We start from the raw sequence: 20,088 nt of genomic DNA on the forward strand, positions 1-20,088 counted from the left end.
TGCTTGACAACGGGTGATATTCCCCCCCCAAAAAAAAAATAGCGACTGCGCAGAATTTATGCGCTCACGGTTCACTTTTATATGTATTTGTATTAAACATTCAGTATAATTTAATAAATATTGTTTGTAGTGGAGTGTAACATTGAAAATGTTCACCCCAAGAAAACCGTTGTCAACCGAGGCGCAGCGAACACACGTGGTTATCTCAGTATATTCACGAATGGCAGACCAGGAAACGGGTTAACAATGAGTCATCGTTTGAGGGAATACCTTTTAGTTCGAAGACGTCCATGTCAGATCAATCAGCGATCACGAAAACTCTGAAAAGAGAAAAATGAAAGGGCCAAATTTATTTAAAATCAAATGTAATGACAGGTTTTAATCTGGGAGTTTATATGAACTATATTTTAGAAGAAAGTTGCTGACGCTTTCCATTATTAAATGAGAAATAGTTACGCATTCTACTTTCTTTTTTAACAATAATTTAGGGGTTGGTAGGGTGTAAATAAGTAAACATTCTTCCTTCATTTGTACTGGTCACCTTAAATACAGAGTGGTGTGTTTACATGTATTTGCAACATTGATTCTTTGTTGTTTTGAATTTCCTGTTTAAAAAAATCACTAGGCCTACTTTATTCCTCTTGTATTTTGAACATGTTGAAATGATCACATTTTATCAAATATAAAAATGATGTCACAAACCTTAAAAACATTTTTTTTTTAAAAGTAGTTTACTTAGAAAGAAACTTGAGGGGGAAAAGACTTGAATAAAAAAAGATTCCTAATATTTGATTTTCTTATGATAATTATGCTTGTGCATTTTTGTTATTTAAGAAAAAAATCCAAAAAAAATAATAATTAATAATACTGAAAAAAATAGACTCATTGGAAACTTGATCATTGTGCACCACCAAACACAGATATTTTTAATACTGGCCTTAATTAAAAAGTAATCAAACATTCTATAATTATCAAATTAATTCAATCAAAATTTATCTTTGCAGTGTCATTAAAAGTCTTGATGATCAATCTTCTGATACTGAAGGTATACTTTTATTATCATTTATAAGTTTTTCTTCATTTTTCCTTTAAAATTCTAGACATTTCATCCTAAATGAAATCAGTCTGTTCCTGATGCATGACCCAGCATGTCTTTTATGAATTAAGATGCACACTGTTACATAATATATTGACATTCATTATGTTCCTTATACATGCAAAATAGATAATTTAAAATTCAATTTCAACAATGTTAATGTTTTAACACTCAACGAAAAAACTGCTCAAAAATCTACAAAGAAGCAAGATTTGTGAGGGACTATTTTTTTGCAGTGGAAGGATATTTAGCAGATAATTCTGCAAATCTGCACAGTTATTAAATTTTTAAAATATCTTGGAACTTTAGACTCGCATACTTTTACTCAGAGAATATCTTCCATTATGATATTGCTAGGAATATTTAATATAGGTCTTACTTTATATTAAGAGAACAAGTTTTACACATTCCTTCAACAAACTTTGCCAAAAAATGAAGATATGTCAAATAAGTTAAGCACTTAAGTCGTAAAAAGCTTGATTTAATAAAATGCTTTATTGCATATTTAGTTTTTAAATACCCCAAAATATGTAACTTTTTAGTGCAAAAAGGTCACACAATAATTTACGCGCATTAATTTGCAAGATTTTTTCAATGAGAATATTATTCAAAATATTTTACCTAAAATAAGATTATATTTTTTGCCATTGTTACATCTGATAAAATATAATTAAGGTTTAAGTAATTAACAATATAGTTAAAATTTAAGTGCAAAAAGGTCAGCTTCATTGTTCCGTAGATCAGTAAGATAAACACTGTCCACCTATTTTCTCTGCGATTTTGAGTCACTCTATCTATATGAGTACTTATCCAAAATATACTTCTCAATAAATCCTTGATTTAACAAATTTCACGAGTGACATACCTTAATAAAAAATCTGGAACTGCAGAGTTTCCATACATGTATATACTTGTTTAAGGTAACAATCTTAAGTATGTTGCATTTTAATCATTGTTAATACTTACACCTCCTCTTTGAATAGGCTTTGAAGTTGATATGCTGTATCGGTTGACAACCATTGTAGCTGTGACACATTATTTCAGAAATTAAACCAGCTTTTGTATTTCTTTGAAAAGATTTGATAAATAAAATATATGTATAGCACTAAGCCTAAAACCTTTAACGTTTTTGTTCATGGTGATTGACATTTGATATCTAGCTACACCATTGAAGTGATTACAAAATAAAGAAAAAATATCTTGTCTCCTAGTAGCAATGTTTGTGTATTTATCATTATACTAAGTGTCACCTGTCTGAGCTGACAATAAAAAGACTTTAAGTCTTGAATCATTTCATTTTTTTCAGTTAGCGACTTTTTATATCTAAAATTACGATATTGATTTCATTAAATCATTTTTGGGGTGAAAATTGGGACAGAACGCAAAATTGCATGAGTACAATTGTTTTCCTCAAATTATCTAGAGTATTAGAGTAGATGTACGTTAACCCTATATGTTCCTTTTAAAAGAAAATAATATTGAATTTCTACAAAATTTAAGGGGGTGCTTGCAATACAAATGTATATAAACTATAAACAGATTAATTGTAAATATGTAGGGATATGTTGCGAAGGTCATTGACATCATTAAAGCATAGCATATTTTTTTTTCTCAATTTCAAACTTTTCCAAGTGTAATTCTGAAGTGAATGTCCCTTACACAGATATAAAATGATAACATGCTGTATCAAGTTGGTGTTTAAATTACAACTTCTTAGTATATATATAGTCCATATATATATATACGTTATTGTCAACATAACTTGAAAAGTGTACTGAAACATAAATATTTTTGAATAACTGGGGCATATTTTTTATGGTGTTGTAGGAACTACACCTAGCTGTCATTTTGTTAAAGTTTTTGGAATTTGAAACTTATATCCTGGTATATTCATTCAATCTCTCAAAATACAGACATGTACTACATGTAGCTTTGTTAACTTAGATTTCTATACATATTCATAAGTTTTCTTTTTTGTATACATTAACAGAAAACAGTATGAATTTCCTTGGCATGTTATCTTCAAATTTATTTACGAGTTACATGAATAAAAATATATATATTTGACATCTACAAAGATGAATTACAAACAATTATATTCAAAATGTACATACCCCCAATCTGTTATCCTTATGTCCACATCCGTGCACCTTGAAGAATTCAATATATACATGTGAATACAGCCCACATTTACACTTGGTAAAATTATACAAGCAAGTGCCATAGATCGAGGGAAAAAATCACTTCCGTCAAAGTATTCATTCATCCATTAGTGTGTTTGTTATATAACTCAATCCAATCTAATAAGTTTGAAATAAATTATTTAAATCATGCATGTATATACATATATTTGTGCATTCTTTTTGTACCATGATTAATATAGTGCGTTTGAAAATATCAACCTATGCCTTTAAAAAGAAACAAAAAATCTAAATGTCTAAGATTAATTTTTTAAGGTTATTCAAAACAAAAAGCAATGAAGTCTTTTTTTTATTTTAGAAAATTTAATTCAATTTCTTCTTTCTCTCACAGGAAGTCAAATCTAACAGTGATGCTTGTCCAGTATCAAGACAAACTATGGCTATTGTTCCAAACTGTCCAACCAGTGAATCAGAATGGCAAAAAGCTTCTCAAAGAAAAAACTGTTCAGCTTTTGCTAGTCAATGTACTGAACCGGACAAACTTTTGTACCATTGTGTGATAAATCCATTTGTGAATCAGACACTGGAAGTTTGTGCTTATGGAATGTACATTCATCTAGGTACGTGGAATATGTTTGTTAATTCCTTATCTTAAATTATGATGGCTTTTATTTTTTTAACCACTCCGATGTCAATTTCTTGTTCATCCCTGCATCTGGCTATGCCAAAATATTCACAAAACTGAAGAGGACTTATTATAATAATGGTTTTTACATCAAAGCGGGGGCATTGCCTAAATTCAAACTTTGGTTCACAGACTTCCCAAATGAACAGCTGTAATTTAGCTGTTAATTAACCTTCCCAGTTCTCATTTAACAGCTGTTCTTTAGCTGTTCCTTAGCATTCCAGTTCACTCACTTTATGCAAATTAGTAATTAGCATACACACATTCCATTAACAGTTAACAGCAGTTATTTAGCATTAGATAATGAATAAAATAGAAATCTATTCAAGTGGTAGTAAAAAGTACACCACTTTTAGGTATTGGAACACAGTAATATAGAATATTTACTAAGAATATTTAGACTTTTTATATCAATCTTGATTAGTACATTACACATACTTTACAATATTTGTATTAATAACAGCTACAATTTTAAATCTTTAATAGGAACATCTTATGGTATTGGTCTTTGCCACTTTCACACCTGATTCATTTCTCGCAATTCAAGTAATATCCAGGGGCTTCCTTCACATCCATCTGTCCAATGAAAAATTTTCTCCACTTCTTCGTTACTTGTAATGTCACTGCATGTTTAATGTTTGCCGGCTGCTCTTGGTCAATTGGCAAATCCTATCAGTTAAAAAACAAACACACTAAGTTTCACAGTTAAATAAATAAAATTAAAATTAATTGCTAACCTTTTATAATCTAACTTTATATATACAAGTTTAGTTTCTTCAATTTTGTGCCAATTTGTTTACAATAATTAAAGGCATTCATGATTATTTGATCAGTGATTTAATTAAAATTTTTCTTTAATATCTAAAGCTTTTCCTAAAATAAAAAAAAGAAATATATACCTCATATATAGGCCCCGTTTTTAAGACCGAATCAGGTCCAAGAAAATCACTAGATCCACCTATATCTTCTCCTTCTACAAAAACATCGTATAGACTATGGTAAATCAGTACAAAAAAACAACAACAACAAAAACTTTGCTATATCAAGTCTTCAAGAGTTCTCTGAGCTGACTGAAATGTGGCTAAAACGTAGCAGATTTAGAGCTCTTATTTTTTTTATTTATTAACAAACACATATGTATTAAAAACATACCTACTGTATATAAAATATCTGCATCTTTTGTTAGATATAACAATCCAGTCTCAGTCTTATTGGTGACGGTAATCCCCCTCTTCAAAACATTCTCTTGCCTTCTCTCCAAACTATACAATATGGCAGCCAAGGTTGTTGAATTTTGGCGGTCTGTTGTTTAAATTAATTGAACACCAAGCCCGACATTTCAACAGTTTCTCAATCCCGATCAAATTATACATAACAGCTAACAGAAACAGAGAACTGCTGTTAACTCCAAAGCAGTTTCTTTATTACCTGTTATGAGATGAACTGCTGAAGAACAGCATAAAAACAGCAAAGCTTACTGCTCTTGAAACAGGTTTGAAAACAGCTATGAAATGAACAGCTGAGAACTGCTAAATAACAGCTGTAAATTTGAAAAACTGGTAAAACACAGCTGCTATCTAACAGCTAAAAACAGCAGTTCATTTTGTCTTGGGTTCTTGTGTTTTTTTTTAATTATGCAAATAATGTTTTTTTTTAACTTTTTTTCCCTTAGAATAACTTTAAATGATAATGAAAAAAAATATTTTACACCCTTTATCTTAAAGTTTCATAAAGTAACATTTGATGTGATATTGAGACACATTGACATTGTACGTGACTGTATATCATTAGCTATATGCACAGGCATCTAATTTTGACAATATTTACAGGTTATTGTACGGAGTACAGCTACAGTGGCAATATAATCCAGCAGAATTATGATACGGACTGTTCTAAATTTACTCAGAGTCTGGCATGTCCCAGTGGCTACCACTCCACAGAAGCATACAAATGTAAGTGTTCAACAGAATACACAATTTACTGGGTATATCTTATTCTGTAAACTTTAATCAATTTTGCTAAATAACTTTTTGATATAAAAAAATGGGGAAAAATAAATATGACAGGAGGGAGGGGGGGGGGTCTTTAATTGTTTTAAATTTAAATTAACCCAGGCTCTATGTCCCAGTGATTACACTTCTTGAGAAGCATGCATTTAAGCGTAAAGTAAACAATTACGTTCTTTTTCTGAATACATGACTGTACTTAACTTGCTGAATAATTGAGAAAAAAAATAAATGGGGAGGGGGGGGTGTCTATATCACAGTTTTAAGGACAAAAGTAATACTAAGACACTTCAACTTAACCAAAAATAGATTTTAAACGAACACTTATCCTATCTACTTGTATATTATGAAGCTGTACATGTATCAATTTGATTATGACACTTGAGAAAAGCTCAAAATGATAAAGATAATGGGAAACTCCATTATAAAGTTACTTCTTTATTTTATATATCAACTTGATTGTATGTATAAAGAGTAACTTGGATGATGATTTAAAGGTTATTATCGGTCATTCTGATTAATTTGACATTCAGTTAAATATATATAAAACTGTTTGATAGTACGGTAAAAAGATTATATTAAACAAAGATTATCAAAATCTGAATTAAAGTAAATAGATAGTAAACAGTAATTGTCTTAATCTGAATTAAACAAATAATGGTCCTGATCTTATTTTTCAGACCCCGGTTGCTATGAACTGACAAAGAAATCCACAGTACAGAATCCAACTACAGCCCCCTCTGTCCCAACCTCTGACACATATGTACCAACTCAAAATGTGTCCATGGTTGAAGAGTGAGTGTCACTTTTATACATGTTCCAAGACCTTTTGTTTATTTTTCTAGGAAAAAAAATGTATTGACACATTCTGCTGCTATTTCTAATACAGTCCCTGTACAATTTGCTGTAATATTCTCTTGTACATGTATGCAAAGAGAGATAACTCTTTCAGACACTGCTTCAATTTCCTTCAAAGAGTTATCCTTCCTTTGTATCTAAGCCTGTTTTTTTTTATAATAATCATCACCAATCATAGAAAATTTATCTGCAGACACTTTGATTCAATTATCTAATTATGATAATATAATATAGTGTATAAAAAATTCTGTTAATGATATTTATGACTTTATTCATATATCTTGTAAAACAAAAGTGTAGCCATTTCTTATTTGAACCTCAGGCCCTTATTCAATTATTTTATAACATCAATTATTAGCGTCAATTAATAGTTATGATTAAAGTGATGAGGAATGCAATGTATATTTATTCTTTATGAGAGTGTACCGTATGATTTAATATGTTTGCTCTTTTGTTCCCTTCATTTATAGGTCAGATATGGAAAATGTTAAAGATATAAAATTGGAACTTATTATTGGAATCACTATTGGAGTCATTCTGGTCTTGTTAGCTGGAACCGCTGTTGTAATTTTTGTACTGAAAAGACGTCCAGCTAAATCTGAAAAGCTAAACCTTACTGTAAAAGGTAAATTTATTACATGCATTTGTATTTGTTTATTTATTTTACATTGATTCTCATATACCCTCCCCCTCCCAAGTTTTTTCACTTAATATCCAATAGGCATCAGCTTAATCCCGTACGAAATTCAGAGGCGTATTACGCCTGGATTTTTTTCAAATCCTGGCGTACAAGAGACGTATTCTTAAAAATACGCTTCATTTTCAGGCGTATACGTATTTTTGTCAGAAATACGTCGCCTTTTTTCCAGGCGTAAATTCTAAATCCGGGCGTAGGCCTATTTTCTACTTAGTCTCATTGGCACAAGGAAATTAAAACTAAGAAAATTTCAAAAGGCGTATTTTTGAAAATTCTGGTGGATTTTTTAACTTAGCAAAAAAAACTTAGTCAATTCATTCTCTTTTTTTAAAAGTATTGAGTTGCAGAAGAAACATTTTTATGATATTATATAACTTAAACAAAAAATAAAGTATATTAACTAAATTTGTAAACATTGCATGATTATATACATTACAATAATTAACATCAAAGCAATTAGTTTAATTTTCATAAATTAAACTGATTTTTTTAGAACTTTATGCAATGGGCCTAAAATTTTGTCATTCCCAATTTTTTTTTAATGATATTATTTTTCTTAACACAAATGATATCTAACTGTAAAGTAAATAGTATATATTCTTTGAACTTCATTATTTGTTTTAAGTCAGGCTATAAACATACATGTTATTAAATCAATTAAATTTCTTTCTTATAAAATGATTCATATTTGATATATTCAGATACTATTACAATACCATCTACTTTCACTTCCCTATAGCCTAATCTGCTGGGATTGTGCTAATTACTTACAGATGTGTTGAGCATGTTTAGGAACGACTCATCTGTAATGTTGTAAACCTTTCTAAGAACGGCTTATCAGTTTATATCCGGTTTGTTTCTCAACAGTTCTTTTTCCCACCCTAGTATAAGTGAATTCATATAGTGAATATACCTTGATTAAACATTGATGACATTTTATTTTTATGTTCTGTAAAAAACAGTTTTTTTTTTCTTCAAAATTACAAATTGTACTGTGTAGAACTTCCAGAAATCATAAAACAGTTTAGATTACTAGGGGGTTTTAAACAACAGCAACTGCATCCAAGTATAGTATTTGCGCCAATTTAAACCACAAGGTTGATCATGCCAAGAACAATGAGACTAGAGAAAGCCAGAACAAAGCACAGATTGTGTAGAAGAGGTAATTATTTTGTGACATAGCTTAACACTGAAACTTTTTATCTATGAAAATAAAATACAGCTGCACTTGCTTTTGATTTGCAGAGCCAGATGTTAATAATTGAAAATTGGGTCAGCCGCATTTTGAATAACATAAATTATTTTCTTGTGTTTTTTTTTCCAGAAATTGATTTACCTCTAAATCCTTAAAACAGTTCGAAAATTGATTGAATTATGAAACACCATAAGAGGAAGTGAAAAAATCTTGCAATATTTAAAAGTGTTGACCAGCAGCAAAGCTTTCCTGAGTGAACTGCAGCCATTGGAAGATTGCATCGGGAAGAAGATGACTGTTTGCAATGCCAGCTGTTATAAAACATTCAAATATCTTTTTGTGGATATTTCTAAGAAAATGTTATTTAATCGGAATATGATGTGAAATGTGAATGACAGAATTGTTTGTGATTTGCATCTTTAATGCCAATTAAGGAGTAATGAGAATGACAGGATTAATCGGCATGATTCTCAAAACTGTGTTTCACTGTGATTGTTGGAATGTTTCAATTGTTTACTATAAAACTCAGCCTTGGATGTTAAAATCCTGTGAAAGGGTTAATATATTCTAACATGTAACTTGCATGTGATTTAAAATAGTAATGTAAGATTATGATTGACAATCCTAAAATATTTGAATCTCATTCACATTTTATCACACTGACTGACTTAGAAATATTAAGAAAATAAAAATGATGTATGCTAAGCTTAATTTGTCTAATCTTTTTCAGTATATGTAGTTAAAAATCTTTGTACTAAAGTTGATTGTACATTTATATTCATACTATAGTTGAAGTTCCCATAGCTGTGACTATAATATTTAATTCCAATTTATTTAAAGCAGGCATATTATTTGTACGGGCGTATTTTTTTGTACATGCAGGCGTATTTTTTTCTACTGGCGTATTATTTTTATACAGGCGTATTAATTTTGCAGCCATATTTTTAAGGGTATGCTTGAAATCTAGGCGTAATTCTATTATTAAAATTTCCAGGCGTATTTGAATTTCCAGGCGTACGAGGGGCGTTCAATAAATAATGTCATCAGGGCTCGGAAAGAAACAAAAAACGCTTTTCTATGATTTTTTCTTAATGATTTAACTAAAATATTCTCTTTTAATTAAAACACATGTCTGTAACATTTTTATTCAATTTCTAATTGTTTTTAGAACACAGTTTTAAGTATGACCCATCGTATACTGGAAAATGGCAGATCCTATGGTTTGCTATATTTGTTTTTTTTTTCTTTCTGAAAGGTGTTTAACTAAGTTTGTGAAATGAAACAAGTCAAAGATTGAAAGATCTACCTAATCTTGTTGATGTGACAAAACATTAACTTTCTGTTTACCCCAAAACTCCTCTACTCTTCATGGGCTATGGGTTTGGGCGCTGTCAGGAAGAACTTTAATGTATTGAATTTATCATTCTGTTTCCTTCCTTTCATAAAGCTTTCAATTTTTTGGCAAATATTTTGCCTATTAGACTCCTCCAGAAATTGAACTGCCTCCCTATATATGAATTTGAACAACAAGACCGCTAACATTTAAGAAAATAGCGTACAAAACTGTTTTTGTGTACTTTTGCTCTTCTTAGGCCTTTGCAGTTTTGTCAAGTACATCTTAATCTAAATTTGTTTCGAGGGTTTAACGGAAAATGAATTCAAGTTTCATGATCTGTTTGAATTTTAGAAAAACGTGGATAAGAACAATTTTTGATTGTTTAAAAATAATTGTTTTCACTCATTTTTAAAAATATAGGATGACCTTTGAGGACTAAACATTTTTACAATCAAATGTTTCTTTAAAACAGTGTGAACTACCCACAAAATGATGTCTATCAAATTTGCTATGTAACTTAAAGTCAATAAAATATAATCAGTGATAATTTGCTGAATTATCGCTAATATATATTGGTTGTTGTATGTCCTTGTTGACTAGGACAGTACCCATTTTTGATGCCCATTATATAATTTTTATTATTTGAAATCCACCTGTCCATGTGTGTATGAAACTGACATAAGCTGCTGTAAATTTCTCATATTTCAGTTAATAAATTTTTGGGAACTTTACAAGTTTTACAGCAGCTTTAATGACACGTTCAATTTTACTCTAGTTTACTGATGCTTGACCATTCATTTTTAATGCAGTGTCTCGAGTAGCCCTTGTTTTCCAGCTTCCCACAATGAAATTATGCGATGAAAAGTGGTCACATAAACTGTTATCAATTCATTAAAGATTCAATTTTTAGAGAAAGTCAAGCTTAATGTCATATGATTTCTATGCTGCATGTCACGGAGCTGATGACATTATTTATTGAACGCCCCTCGTACTCATTTGCATATTTCGGCAAAAAATACGGGAGGATTACGCCTCGTGTACGCCTGTATTTTACATTATACGCCTGGTTTTATGTATTCATTTTAACAGAGATTATTCCACAATGATTTTAGATTAAAATACGCCTGGATTTTTTTTTAAAAATACGTGACTTAAATTTCGTACGGGATGCCAAACACTTTCATCTAATTTGCACTTAATGCATTTTGTTATATTTCATATTGGTTACTAATAAGCATGCATTTTATAGTAAACTTCCATCATTTTTTTTAAGAATTAATGATTAACTCATAAATTTCAAACTTAATGCTAGATATTCTTACAAATTCTTAATTAATGAAATATTTTAGAAACAGTAGAAGAGAATGATCTACTCATGAAGGAAAATGGAAAAACAGGTAAATATTGTGATGCTTGATTGTAGGATAGGTTCATTTGAACTTCCCTGATCGAAATTTTTATGCTGTCTGTTGTTAGCGATGTGTCATTGTTGTAAACTTTTTAGAATTTCAACCTCTTCTTCAGAACAACTGGACCAATTTTTACCAAACTTAGCACAGAGAATCCTTGTGCAAAGGGTATTCAAAATTGAAATTCTTTTCAATTAATGAATGGCAAACTTCTGTCAAGGAGCAATACTTAAGAAATAATGCAGTTTAGGTGAGGTCTTGAAAAAATCTTCACTTAAAAACCAATTAGCCTCAAAGTTTGATATGAAGAAAGAAAGATTTAAATTTTGGTATACAGCATACATGGGTGAAGGGAAAGAAAAATTGTGAATTTAATGATCACCGCCTCCCCTTGGGCCTTAGGGGTGGGGCAAAAACCACTAAAATTAATGAAATCTTAAAAAAATCTTCCCCTTTACTTCTTGACACCATGCAGTCAAACTGTTGGCATTATGTAATGAGCATTGGGTCCTTGACCAAAAGTTTGAAATTCATGGCCCAAGGGTTCTAGTGCCAGGGCGGGGCTATATAGATTATATAGTGATAATGCTTTATTTTTTGGAAAATCTTCTCCTCTTCTCCTAGGTATTAAAGAAACTAAGTGCATTTTCATGATAAGCAAGACTGCCTCCACCAAAATGATAAATTTTATGGCCACAGGGTCAGGGGTTCTCGTGTTAGGGTTGGGCTCTATTGAATTATATAGTGAAAATACATTAAATCTTTGAAAACTTTCTTCCTTGCTCCTAGGCATTAGATAAACGAATTAGGTACATAGTTATGATAAGCAAGAGTGCCTCTACCAAAATGGTGAATTTTATGGCCCCAGGGTAAGGGGTTCTGGTGTTAGGGTGGGGACTCTCCTGATTATATAATGAAATGCATTAAATCTTTGAAAATCTTCTTTTCTGCATCTAGGTATTAAATAAACTAACTAAGAACATTGTACATAGTTACGATTAGCAGGAGTGCCTCTACCAAAAATTGTGAATTTTATGGTCCAATGGATCAGGGGTTCTGGTCTTAGGGCGTGGCTCTATTGATTATATACTACTACATGTACTACGCGTAGTAAAAATTCATTATTTCTTTGAGAGTCCTTTTCTCTGCTCCTGGGTATTGAATAAACCAACTAAGTTCATAGTTATGATGAGCAAAACTGCCTCTACCAAAATTATGAATTTTATGGCCCCAGGATCAAGGGTTATGGTGTTAGGGCGGGGCTCTATTTTTTTTATAAAATAAAAATGCATTAATTTCTTGAAAATTATCTTCTCTACTCCTAGGTATTAAATAAACTTCCTAAGTCCATACAGTCATACATGTAGTTATGAGCAAGAATGCCTCTTCCTAAGTTGTGAATTTTATGGCCTCAGGTTTAGGAGTTCTGCCTTCTGGGGGCTGTATTGATTAATTATACAGTAAAAATACACTGAATCTTTGAAAATCTTCTTCTCTGCTCCTGGGTAATTAGCAGATGAACTTCCTATATAATTATGATGAGCAAGGGCCGTTCTTCTAGAATTGTGAGTTTCAAGACCCTGGGGAAGACTGGAGGGGTTCTCTCTGGTATTAATAAAACATTTTTGATAAGCAAGGGTGCCTTTTAAAAAAAATGTGCAAAGTGTTGACCTAGGGTCAGGGGTCATGTGTGGTAGGAGCACTACTGATTTTTGCTGAATATTACTGATTATTTAAAATGCATTTTTGCTGAATATTACTGATTATTTGAAATGCATTTTTGTTCCCCTGGTGTAAGGGCTGGGCCCAAATGAATATGTAGAGGAATTGCATGAATTTATTTGAAAATATTTACATTTGCAAATGTTTTCCTTTATATAACACTACTAAAGGCAAGCGTTTTTATAACTGTGTAAATACAGGTATGGGGTCAAGAGGTCATAGATGTGCGTTTGGATAAACGTTAAAATGAAATAATTTCTCTGTGACGTCATAAATTTTTCTCTGCTCCGCGTGTTTAGTGGATTACATACATGCCGTTGGGTTTGAAAAATTAAGGCATTTCACAAGTTAAAAGTAACAATCAGGCAAATATAAAGTATGAATAAGTCAAAAATGTAAATATAAGTAAAAATCTCTCATTTTTTGGTTTATACAGGTAAACCAATGAACTATGTATATACATGTAGTTATGAAAAGGAAGGTAACCTCTTCGAGATTTATGAATTTCATGGCCCCTGGGACAGGGGCTCTGGTGTTAGGGCTGGGCCCTAATGAATATGTAGAAGAATTGCATGAATTTACTTGAAAATCTTTTATTCTGCTACTGGTTTTATTATGCCAATGATCTAAGTAAATGTAAATATTTATGATGAAGAAAGGTGCCTCTTCCAAAACTGTTAATTTCAGGAACCCTGATTCAAAAGTATTTGCAAGGGTGGAGGGGGTTGGGGTGATGAATACATAGTCTGAAAATAAACCAATCCTCTTTGAAATATGCATTTTGGTATGAAGCAACCAATTAGGATGAAATATAATTAATAATAAAATATCAAAAATTTTGAAATGTGTTGCCCCAGGGTCATTGGTTCCTGTGGGGTGGGGTGCACAGCTGGTTATAAAGTGGAAATGCATTTTCTCTTTGTAACTCTTATCTACTTTTAGGTACTAATTAGCCAAAGCATGCTAAGTGTATAGTTATGATAAGAAAAGGTGCCTCGTTCAAAATTGTCAATTTAATGGCCTTTGGGTTCAAACATGATCCAAATTTAATTGAGTTTTGGGTTTCTTGTTTGAGTTCAATTTTTCAGAATGGTCGTATAGCAAAAAAGGGTGTTGTGCTTTGTTAAACAAAACACCCAGTGTCTTATTTATGCACATGTTTGTCTTCAAAGTGAGTGTTTGATCAAATATACAAGTATGCTTTGTATCATATATATTTTGCACAGAATCTACATGTAGTACATGTTTATAAAACAGAATTTAACACATGTAAAACTAAAAGTTTTCTCCTAATCCATAGATTTACATTTTTAGCTCATTCATTATAAAATGCAATATTACCCAAGGAAGATACTTCAAAATAATACTTAAATTTAACACTTTGCCTGAGTTATAATTTATTTAGTATCCTTTAATATATTGTTAATATAGTTTAAATGAATATACCTAAGAAATTAAATATTACCCAACAAGGATATCTTGAATATTGCATGAAATTAACACTTTACCTAAGTTGTAATAAGTATCATTAAAAAAATGATATGTATTTTAGATAGTAAAATTGAATACCTTAGTAACTAAAGAGCTCTGATGTTTAAATTATAGGAGTAACTATTGAGAAATTATATAAAAAAGAGTGATTCCAATGAAATCTACATCCTTATCAACTGATAGTACTGTAATACTGAATGGCAACAATTTACTTTTGTGTATATGTCACTTGCGTCAGACCTTGAAGCTACAAAAGTGATCTAATTGTTTTTTTTATAATTTTGACGTATAAATTTGCTAAATTTTATCAGCATATTCAAGTACAGACAACGAAAAGTGATAAAAATTAGGATGGACTTAATTAATATCTCATTGCACATTTGATAATTAATCTGTACAATGTTGCAATTTATCATAATTATATATTATGTACTTAAATGCAGGAAACAATTAATTAAAATAATTAATAAGAGTGAGCTTGTACATAATGTACGTTTGTAGAAACAACATGTTGAATGTCTGATCTAGATGATTTGTTTTTACATTTGCAGAAGAAAGACTGATGCAGATTGAGCCTTAACTATTGCATTATTAAAATTAAAGTATATCAATCAAGAAAAATCAATACTGATGAGGATCAAGAACTGGAGACATCATTAAAATAATTTATGAACTTTTTTCAGTGCTCTGATAAGAAGTATATGTATGAAAGATCTACAAGTACAATGTATCCCTTGAAAGATACTGTAACAGACAAAACGGATTGGAAGATTATAAATCTTCAGAACAACGTGTTTGACTGATATTTAAACATTAAATGTGGGATGATTACACATTTAAGTTTGACATGGTTATACAGATGTATGTTACCTGTAACATACTGCAATTTTGAAAGATGTTGTTCTGAAATAAATGCGTGCTTTATATGTATGTGTTGTTTCCTCCTGCATAACACAGTATGAATATATTTCAACCTGTGTATAAATATGTTCTTCGCATTAACAACAATTCATTGTTTAGCCATGAAAAATTCATATTGATAGCAATGTCACAAGAGGTCAACGTGTCGAACACACTAGATATATACTGTTGAGGTATGAAAAAATTTGTTAATAGGTTTCAAATTATAGAAATATGTTGTGTGTCATAAATCAGACGTAAATGTAAATAAAAGAAATTGGCAACTTTCTTAAGATAGAAATTCGTTTTTGTCACGTGATCAAATCGACTATAAAGCGCTTCGACAAAGCTATATTTACATATTTACATCCCAAATAAAAAATTAGAATGATACCTTTTTTCTTGACTAAATTTGACATGGCAATTTTTGTAGGAAATTTTTATGATAAAATTTTGATAAGCTGTTTATGCTAGAGTATTTCAATTTCTTTCTGAATACACTGTGATAACTCTTCCAAAGTTTAGGTGAGTTGATTTCTTGATAATTCTACCGATCGGAAATGTAAATTTCGCCAAGCAAAAATTCAGGAGCCAAGCTAAGCTGAATACATTTACAATTGTTAATTCATATTATTCCACGTTTCGAAAAACCGTCGATGCTCTGGCATACCCAACAAACTAGACAGTGATTCATTAAACATAAGGTTTCTGTACGCTTGTACATTTTTATAGGGAATATTACATTTTTGATAATATATAATATGATATATTGTAGGATTTATCTATAATGTCTATGGTTGTGTACATTTTTGTAGGCATTTATATAATGCATTTTTATTAATTATAAGTTGTGAAGTTTTAACGCTAGGTTTATCTTTATTTGTGTACATTTTTTGTAGGTAATAATGTATTTTTAAAAAGCTGTTGATGTTTAAAGCTGTTCTAATTTGTTTCTTAATTTATTTGTCAATCTAACAAATTGTAGCTAAATAATACAATTTCAATACGTTTAACTCGTACATGTATTTAGTGTTCATCCATTATTTAAATACAAAAGTAAATATATAACATGGCTTATTTTTTAGTACATCATAAAAATCGTTTGATGTTGTGAAGTTAAAGTATTATTTTGTATTGCACATACGCATGAAAAAAAGGATGAAAAGAGATTTTTAATTGTTAATGAATACGTACCAATTTTATTGAACACATGTGCTTAGTATTCTTGGAAAATTCTTCAAGATATTTACTAATACCTCAAAAATGATGACAGCGTATTACCCGTAAGTTTTACGACATATATGCACAGTAATTTTACTGTACGAGTTCTGATTCTTCCAAATAACTTCAATGTTGGTCCTTATGGCTCTCTTGATTCAGCATGTTTGAATTGTAGACATGTATAAAGTCTACATAGGTGTTACTTTTAAAAGTGATAAAAAAATTGAGAGAGAAGTTTCTTCTAAGAGTATAAGTGACGGGGACACCACAATTTACAGGAGTCTGAAATAAGTGAAATACACGTGAAATGGTATTTTTTTTATACCCAGGCAGTTCTTCTGACTGGAGACATGATTGTACCGAGACCTGTTGCATAGATTTTTATTACGTCAGCTGAGTAAACTCAGATGACCTATAGCTATCAGTTTTCGTCTATCGTTGTGCGTCGTCCGTCGTCAGTCGTGCCTTATTATATTTGAACATTTTCAACTTCTTTTTGCAACCACACAACTAATATCAACCAAATTTGGCACAAAGCATCTATGGGTTAAGGGAAACAAAAATTGTGAATTTCATGGTCCGTGTTCCCCTTGGGCCTGAGGGGTAGAAGAAAAACCACTAAAATTATTGAAATCATTAAAGAATTTCTTCTTTACTCCTAGACATCAAGCACTCAAACTGTTTGCATGATTGTAATCAGCATTGAGTCCTCTACCAAAATTGTGAAATTAATGGCCCCAGGGTCAGGGGTTCTGGTGTTAGGGCGGGGCTCTATTGATTGTATAGTGAAAATGCATAAATTCTTTCAAAATCTTCTTCTCTGCTCCTGGGTATTAAAAACACCAAGTACATAGTTATGATTAGCAAGAGTGCCTCTTAAATTCTGATTCTGATTACAGAATGAAAATGCATAAATTCATTCAAAATCTCCTCCTGGGTATTAAATAAACTAAGTAAATAGTTATGATGAGCAAGAGTTCCTCTAACAAAATTGTAAATTTTATGGCCCCAGGGTCAGGGGTTCTGGTGTTAGGGCGGGGCTCTATTGATTATATATAGTGAAAATGCATTAATTCTTTGAAAATCTTCTTCTCTGCCCCTTGGTATTAAATAAACTAACTAAGTACATAGTTATGATGAGTAAGAATGACTTTCAAAATTGTAAATTTTATGGCCCCAGGGTCAGCACAGGGGTTCAGGTATTAGGGCGAGGCTCTATTGATTATATATAGTGAAAATACATTATTTTTTTTGAAAATCTCCTTCTCTGCTCCAGGGTATTAAATAAGCTCAATACGTTCATAGTTATGGTTAGCAAGAGTGCCTCTAACAAAATATGTAATTTTATGGCCCCAGGGTCAGGGGTTCTGGTGTTAGGGCGGGGATCTATGGATTATATATAGTGAAAATGCATTATTTCTTTGAAAATGTTCTTGTATATCTCCTGGATATTAAATAAACAATTTCAGCACATAGTTATGATATTAAATGAACAATTTAAGTACATGTACATAGTTATGACCCCAGGGTCAGGGGTTCTGGTGTTAGGGCAGGACTCTATTGATTTTGTAATGAAAAAATGTAATAAAATCCATTATATCTTTGAAAATCTTCTTCTCTGCTCCTGGGTATTAAAATAAACTAATTTTGTATTAGGTTATGATGCCTCACCCAAATTCGTGAATTTCATGGCCCAGGTGTCGGGAGTTTTGCCATTTGGTGTAAGGAGGGGGGGGGGGTCTTTTGATTATGTAGTGAAAAATACATGAATTCTTTGAATGTTTTGTCCTTTGCTACTGGGTTATATCCAAGTTTATATATTTATGAGGAAGAAAGGTGCAAAATAGTTAATTTCATGTCCCCCTAGGTCAAGGGTATCGGAGGGGGGGGGGTTACATAGTCTGAAAATTAATTAATGCTTTGAAATCTGCTCTTTGGCCTTAATCAACCATTTATGTTGATATAAAATCTATGATAAAGTTTCGAAAATTTTGAAATATGTGGCTCCAGGGTCAATGCTTTCTTTGGGTTGGGGTGCACAATTGGTTATAAAGTGGAAGTGCATTTTATTTTTGTTAATCTGATCTGCCTTTTGGTATTACGTAAAAAAGAGTAAAAATGCTAAGTTTATAATTATGATAAGAAATGGTGCCTCTTTCAAAACTGTGAATTTCATGGCCTCTGTTTTAAAACACGAACCAAATTCAATTATTGGACAGTTTTTACTTGATACTCAGGTTACCTATATGGCCCGTGGGCCTCTTGTTTGAAAAGACATTGGTTCAATTCATGCATAAAATGGCCCTGTAGATATACCAGTTGATTGATAAATACTTGATGTTCCATTTTAAAAATTTAAATAAAAAAGAGACTTCGTGCTTTCATTTCCTATAAAAAAATATCTCCTAAACGTCCAGGATTTGGAGAACTGGCTTTATGAAATTGCAATATTCTTTAATTTTTAGGTGAACAGGTATATTTGAGTACTTTCAGTAAGGAAAGATAATAATACAATATGATCGCATTCTGATCTAAAAAATAAAACATGTCTTTTAATCCTCAGAACCATGTTTAACATTTACTAGATGCATACTAGTAATTTACATCAGAGGTTGCACTTTATATCAAATATCGAAAAAAAGCTTAAAAATTAGGCACTTTGTAGACTTTTTCAGAATATGAGGAAAATTAACGCATTTCATGACGTCATAATACAATGGCTGACCAGAAAACTGTGTCATTTTATTTATAGATTTGAAATCAACAGAGATCTAAATGACTTAATGCATTGTTAACTAAAAAAAGCATGCAGTATATTTTTTTTTCTTCAGAAATTCGCATGGTCAAATAAGGCCATAAGTGAACCTTGTTCACGCTCTTGCCCCCCAACAGAAGACAGAGAAGTGAACCCGGTATTTTCATAATGATTGAACAATTTAAATCATTTCGTGTCATGTTGACAAGATATAGTAGACATACGACTAGAAACGGCTTGTTGAAAAATATTTAATTAGAAGAATGTAAACTGTTACTGAAAACCATGTCATTAAAAAAAAACATTCAAACAAGAAGTGTTTGTCAAACACTGATGACGGCTATCGGTAAACGTTGCAGGTTTACAAATTGACAACTGTTATAACGAAGAAGAACATTTCTCAAAATATGTCAATCTCTAGGTTCAAGGTCAAAAAGTAAAGTTGTTAGTATATTCAAAAGAAATCCTAATTACAAGAAATGCACGTGTGAATTATGATGGCCCTAGTATTAAGTGTTCAAAACCATAGGCCCAAAAGTTTATTTTTTTTGTCAAAGGTAAAAATAAAATAAAAAA

The 20,088-nt window shown here is 31.1% G+C and overlaps 1 protein-coding gene and 1 long non-coding RNA gene across 4 annotated transcripts; one reads left to right on the forward strand and one right to left on the reverse strand.

Annotated features, from left to right (window-relative positions):
• The first annotated feature begins 298 nt into the window (after positions 1 to 298).
• On the forward strand, positions 299 to 16,604 carry LOC134249316 (uncharacterized). Of its 2 annotated transcripts, none has more exons than XM_062731677.1 (8): positions 299 to 365; positions 1,005 to 1,045; positions 3,629 to 3,857; positions 5,752 to 5,874; positions 6,609 to 6,723; positions 7,257 to 7,411; positions 11,364 to 11,411; positions 15,188 to 16,604. In XM_062731677.1, exons 1-8 carry the CDS (start codon positions 335 to 337, stop codon positions 15,214 to 15,216), a joined length of 771 nt encoding a protein of 256 aa, XP_062587661.1. In that variant the 5' UTR covers positions 299 to 334; the 3' UTR covers positions 15,217 to 16,604. The 2 variants fall into 2 exon arrangements, with proteins under 2 accessions (XP_062587661.1, XP_062587662.1); XM_062731678.1 differs by having other exon boundaries at positions 11,370 to 11,411.
• Positions 4,440 to 5,253, reverse strand: LOC134249321 (uncharacterized). 2 transcript variants are annotated; one of them, XR_009988254.1, is made up of 3 exons: positions 5,079 to 5,253; positions 4,822 to 4,895; positions 4,440 to 4,591 (listed from the first exon to the last, which is right to left on the reverse strand). It is a non-coding gene; the product is annotated as an uncharacterized LOC134249321 (long non-coding RNA). The 2 variants fall into 2 exon arrangements; XR_009988255.1 differs by having other exon boundaries at positions 5,075 to 5,253.
• Positions 16,605 to 20,088: the final 3,484 nt, after the last annotated feature.

The sequence above is a fragment of the Saccostrea cucullata genome, unplaced genomic scaffold (assembly GCF_032062105.1).
Source record: "Saccostrea cucullata isolate Sc308-1 unplaced genomic scaffold, CSIRO_AGI_Scuc_v1 ctg8065, whole genome shotgun sequence".
Classification (NCBI taxonomy): domain Eukaryota; kingdom Metazoa; phylum Mollusca; class Bivalvia; order Ostreida; family Ostreidae; genus Saccostrea; species Saccostrea cuccullata.

Bases quoted from the DNA above. Each gene is read 5' to 3' on its own strand.
- LOC134249316 (XM_062731677.1), top strand. From the start codon at position 335: ATGAAAGGGCCAAATTTATTTAAAATCAAAT. The intron at 366-1,004 runs GTAATGACAGGT...TTATCTTTGCAG, and splicing joins AAATTTATTTAAAATCAAAT to TGTCATTAAAAGTCTTGATG. The intron at 7,412-11,363 runs GTAAATTTATTA...GAAATATTTTAG, and splicing joins GCTAAACCTTACTGTAAAAG to AAACAGTAGAAGAGAATGAT.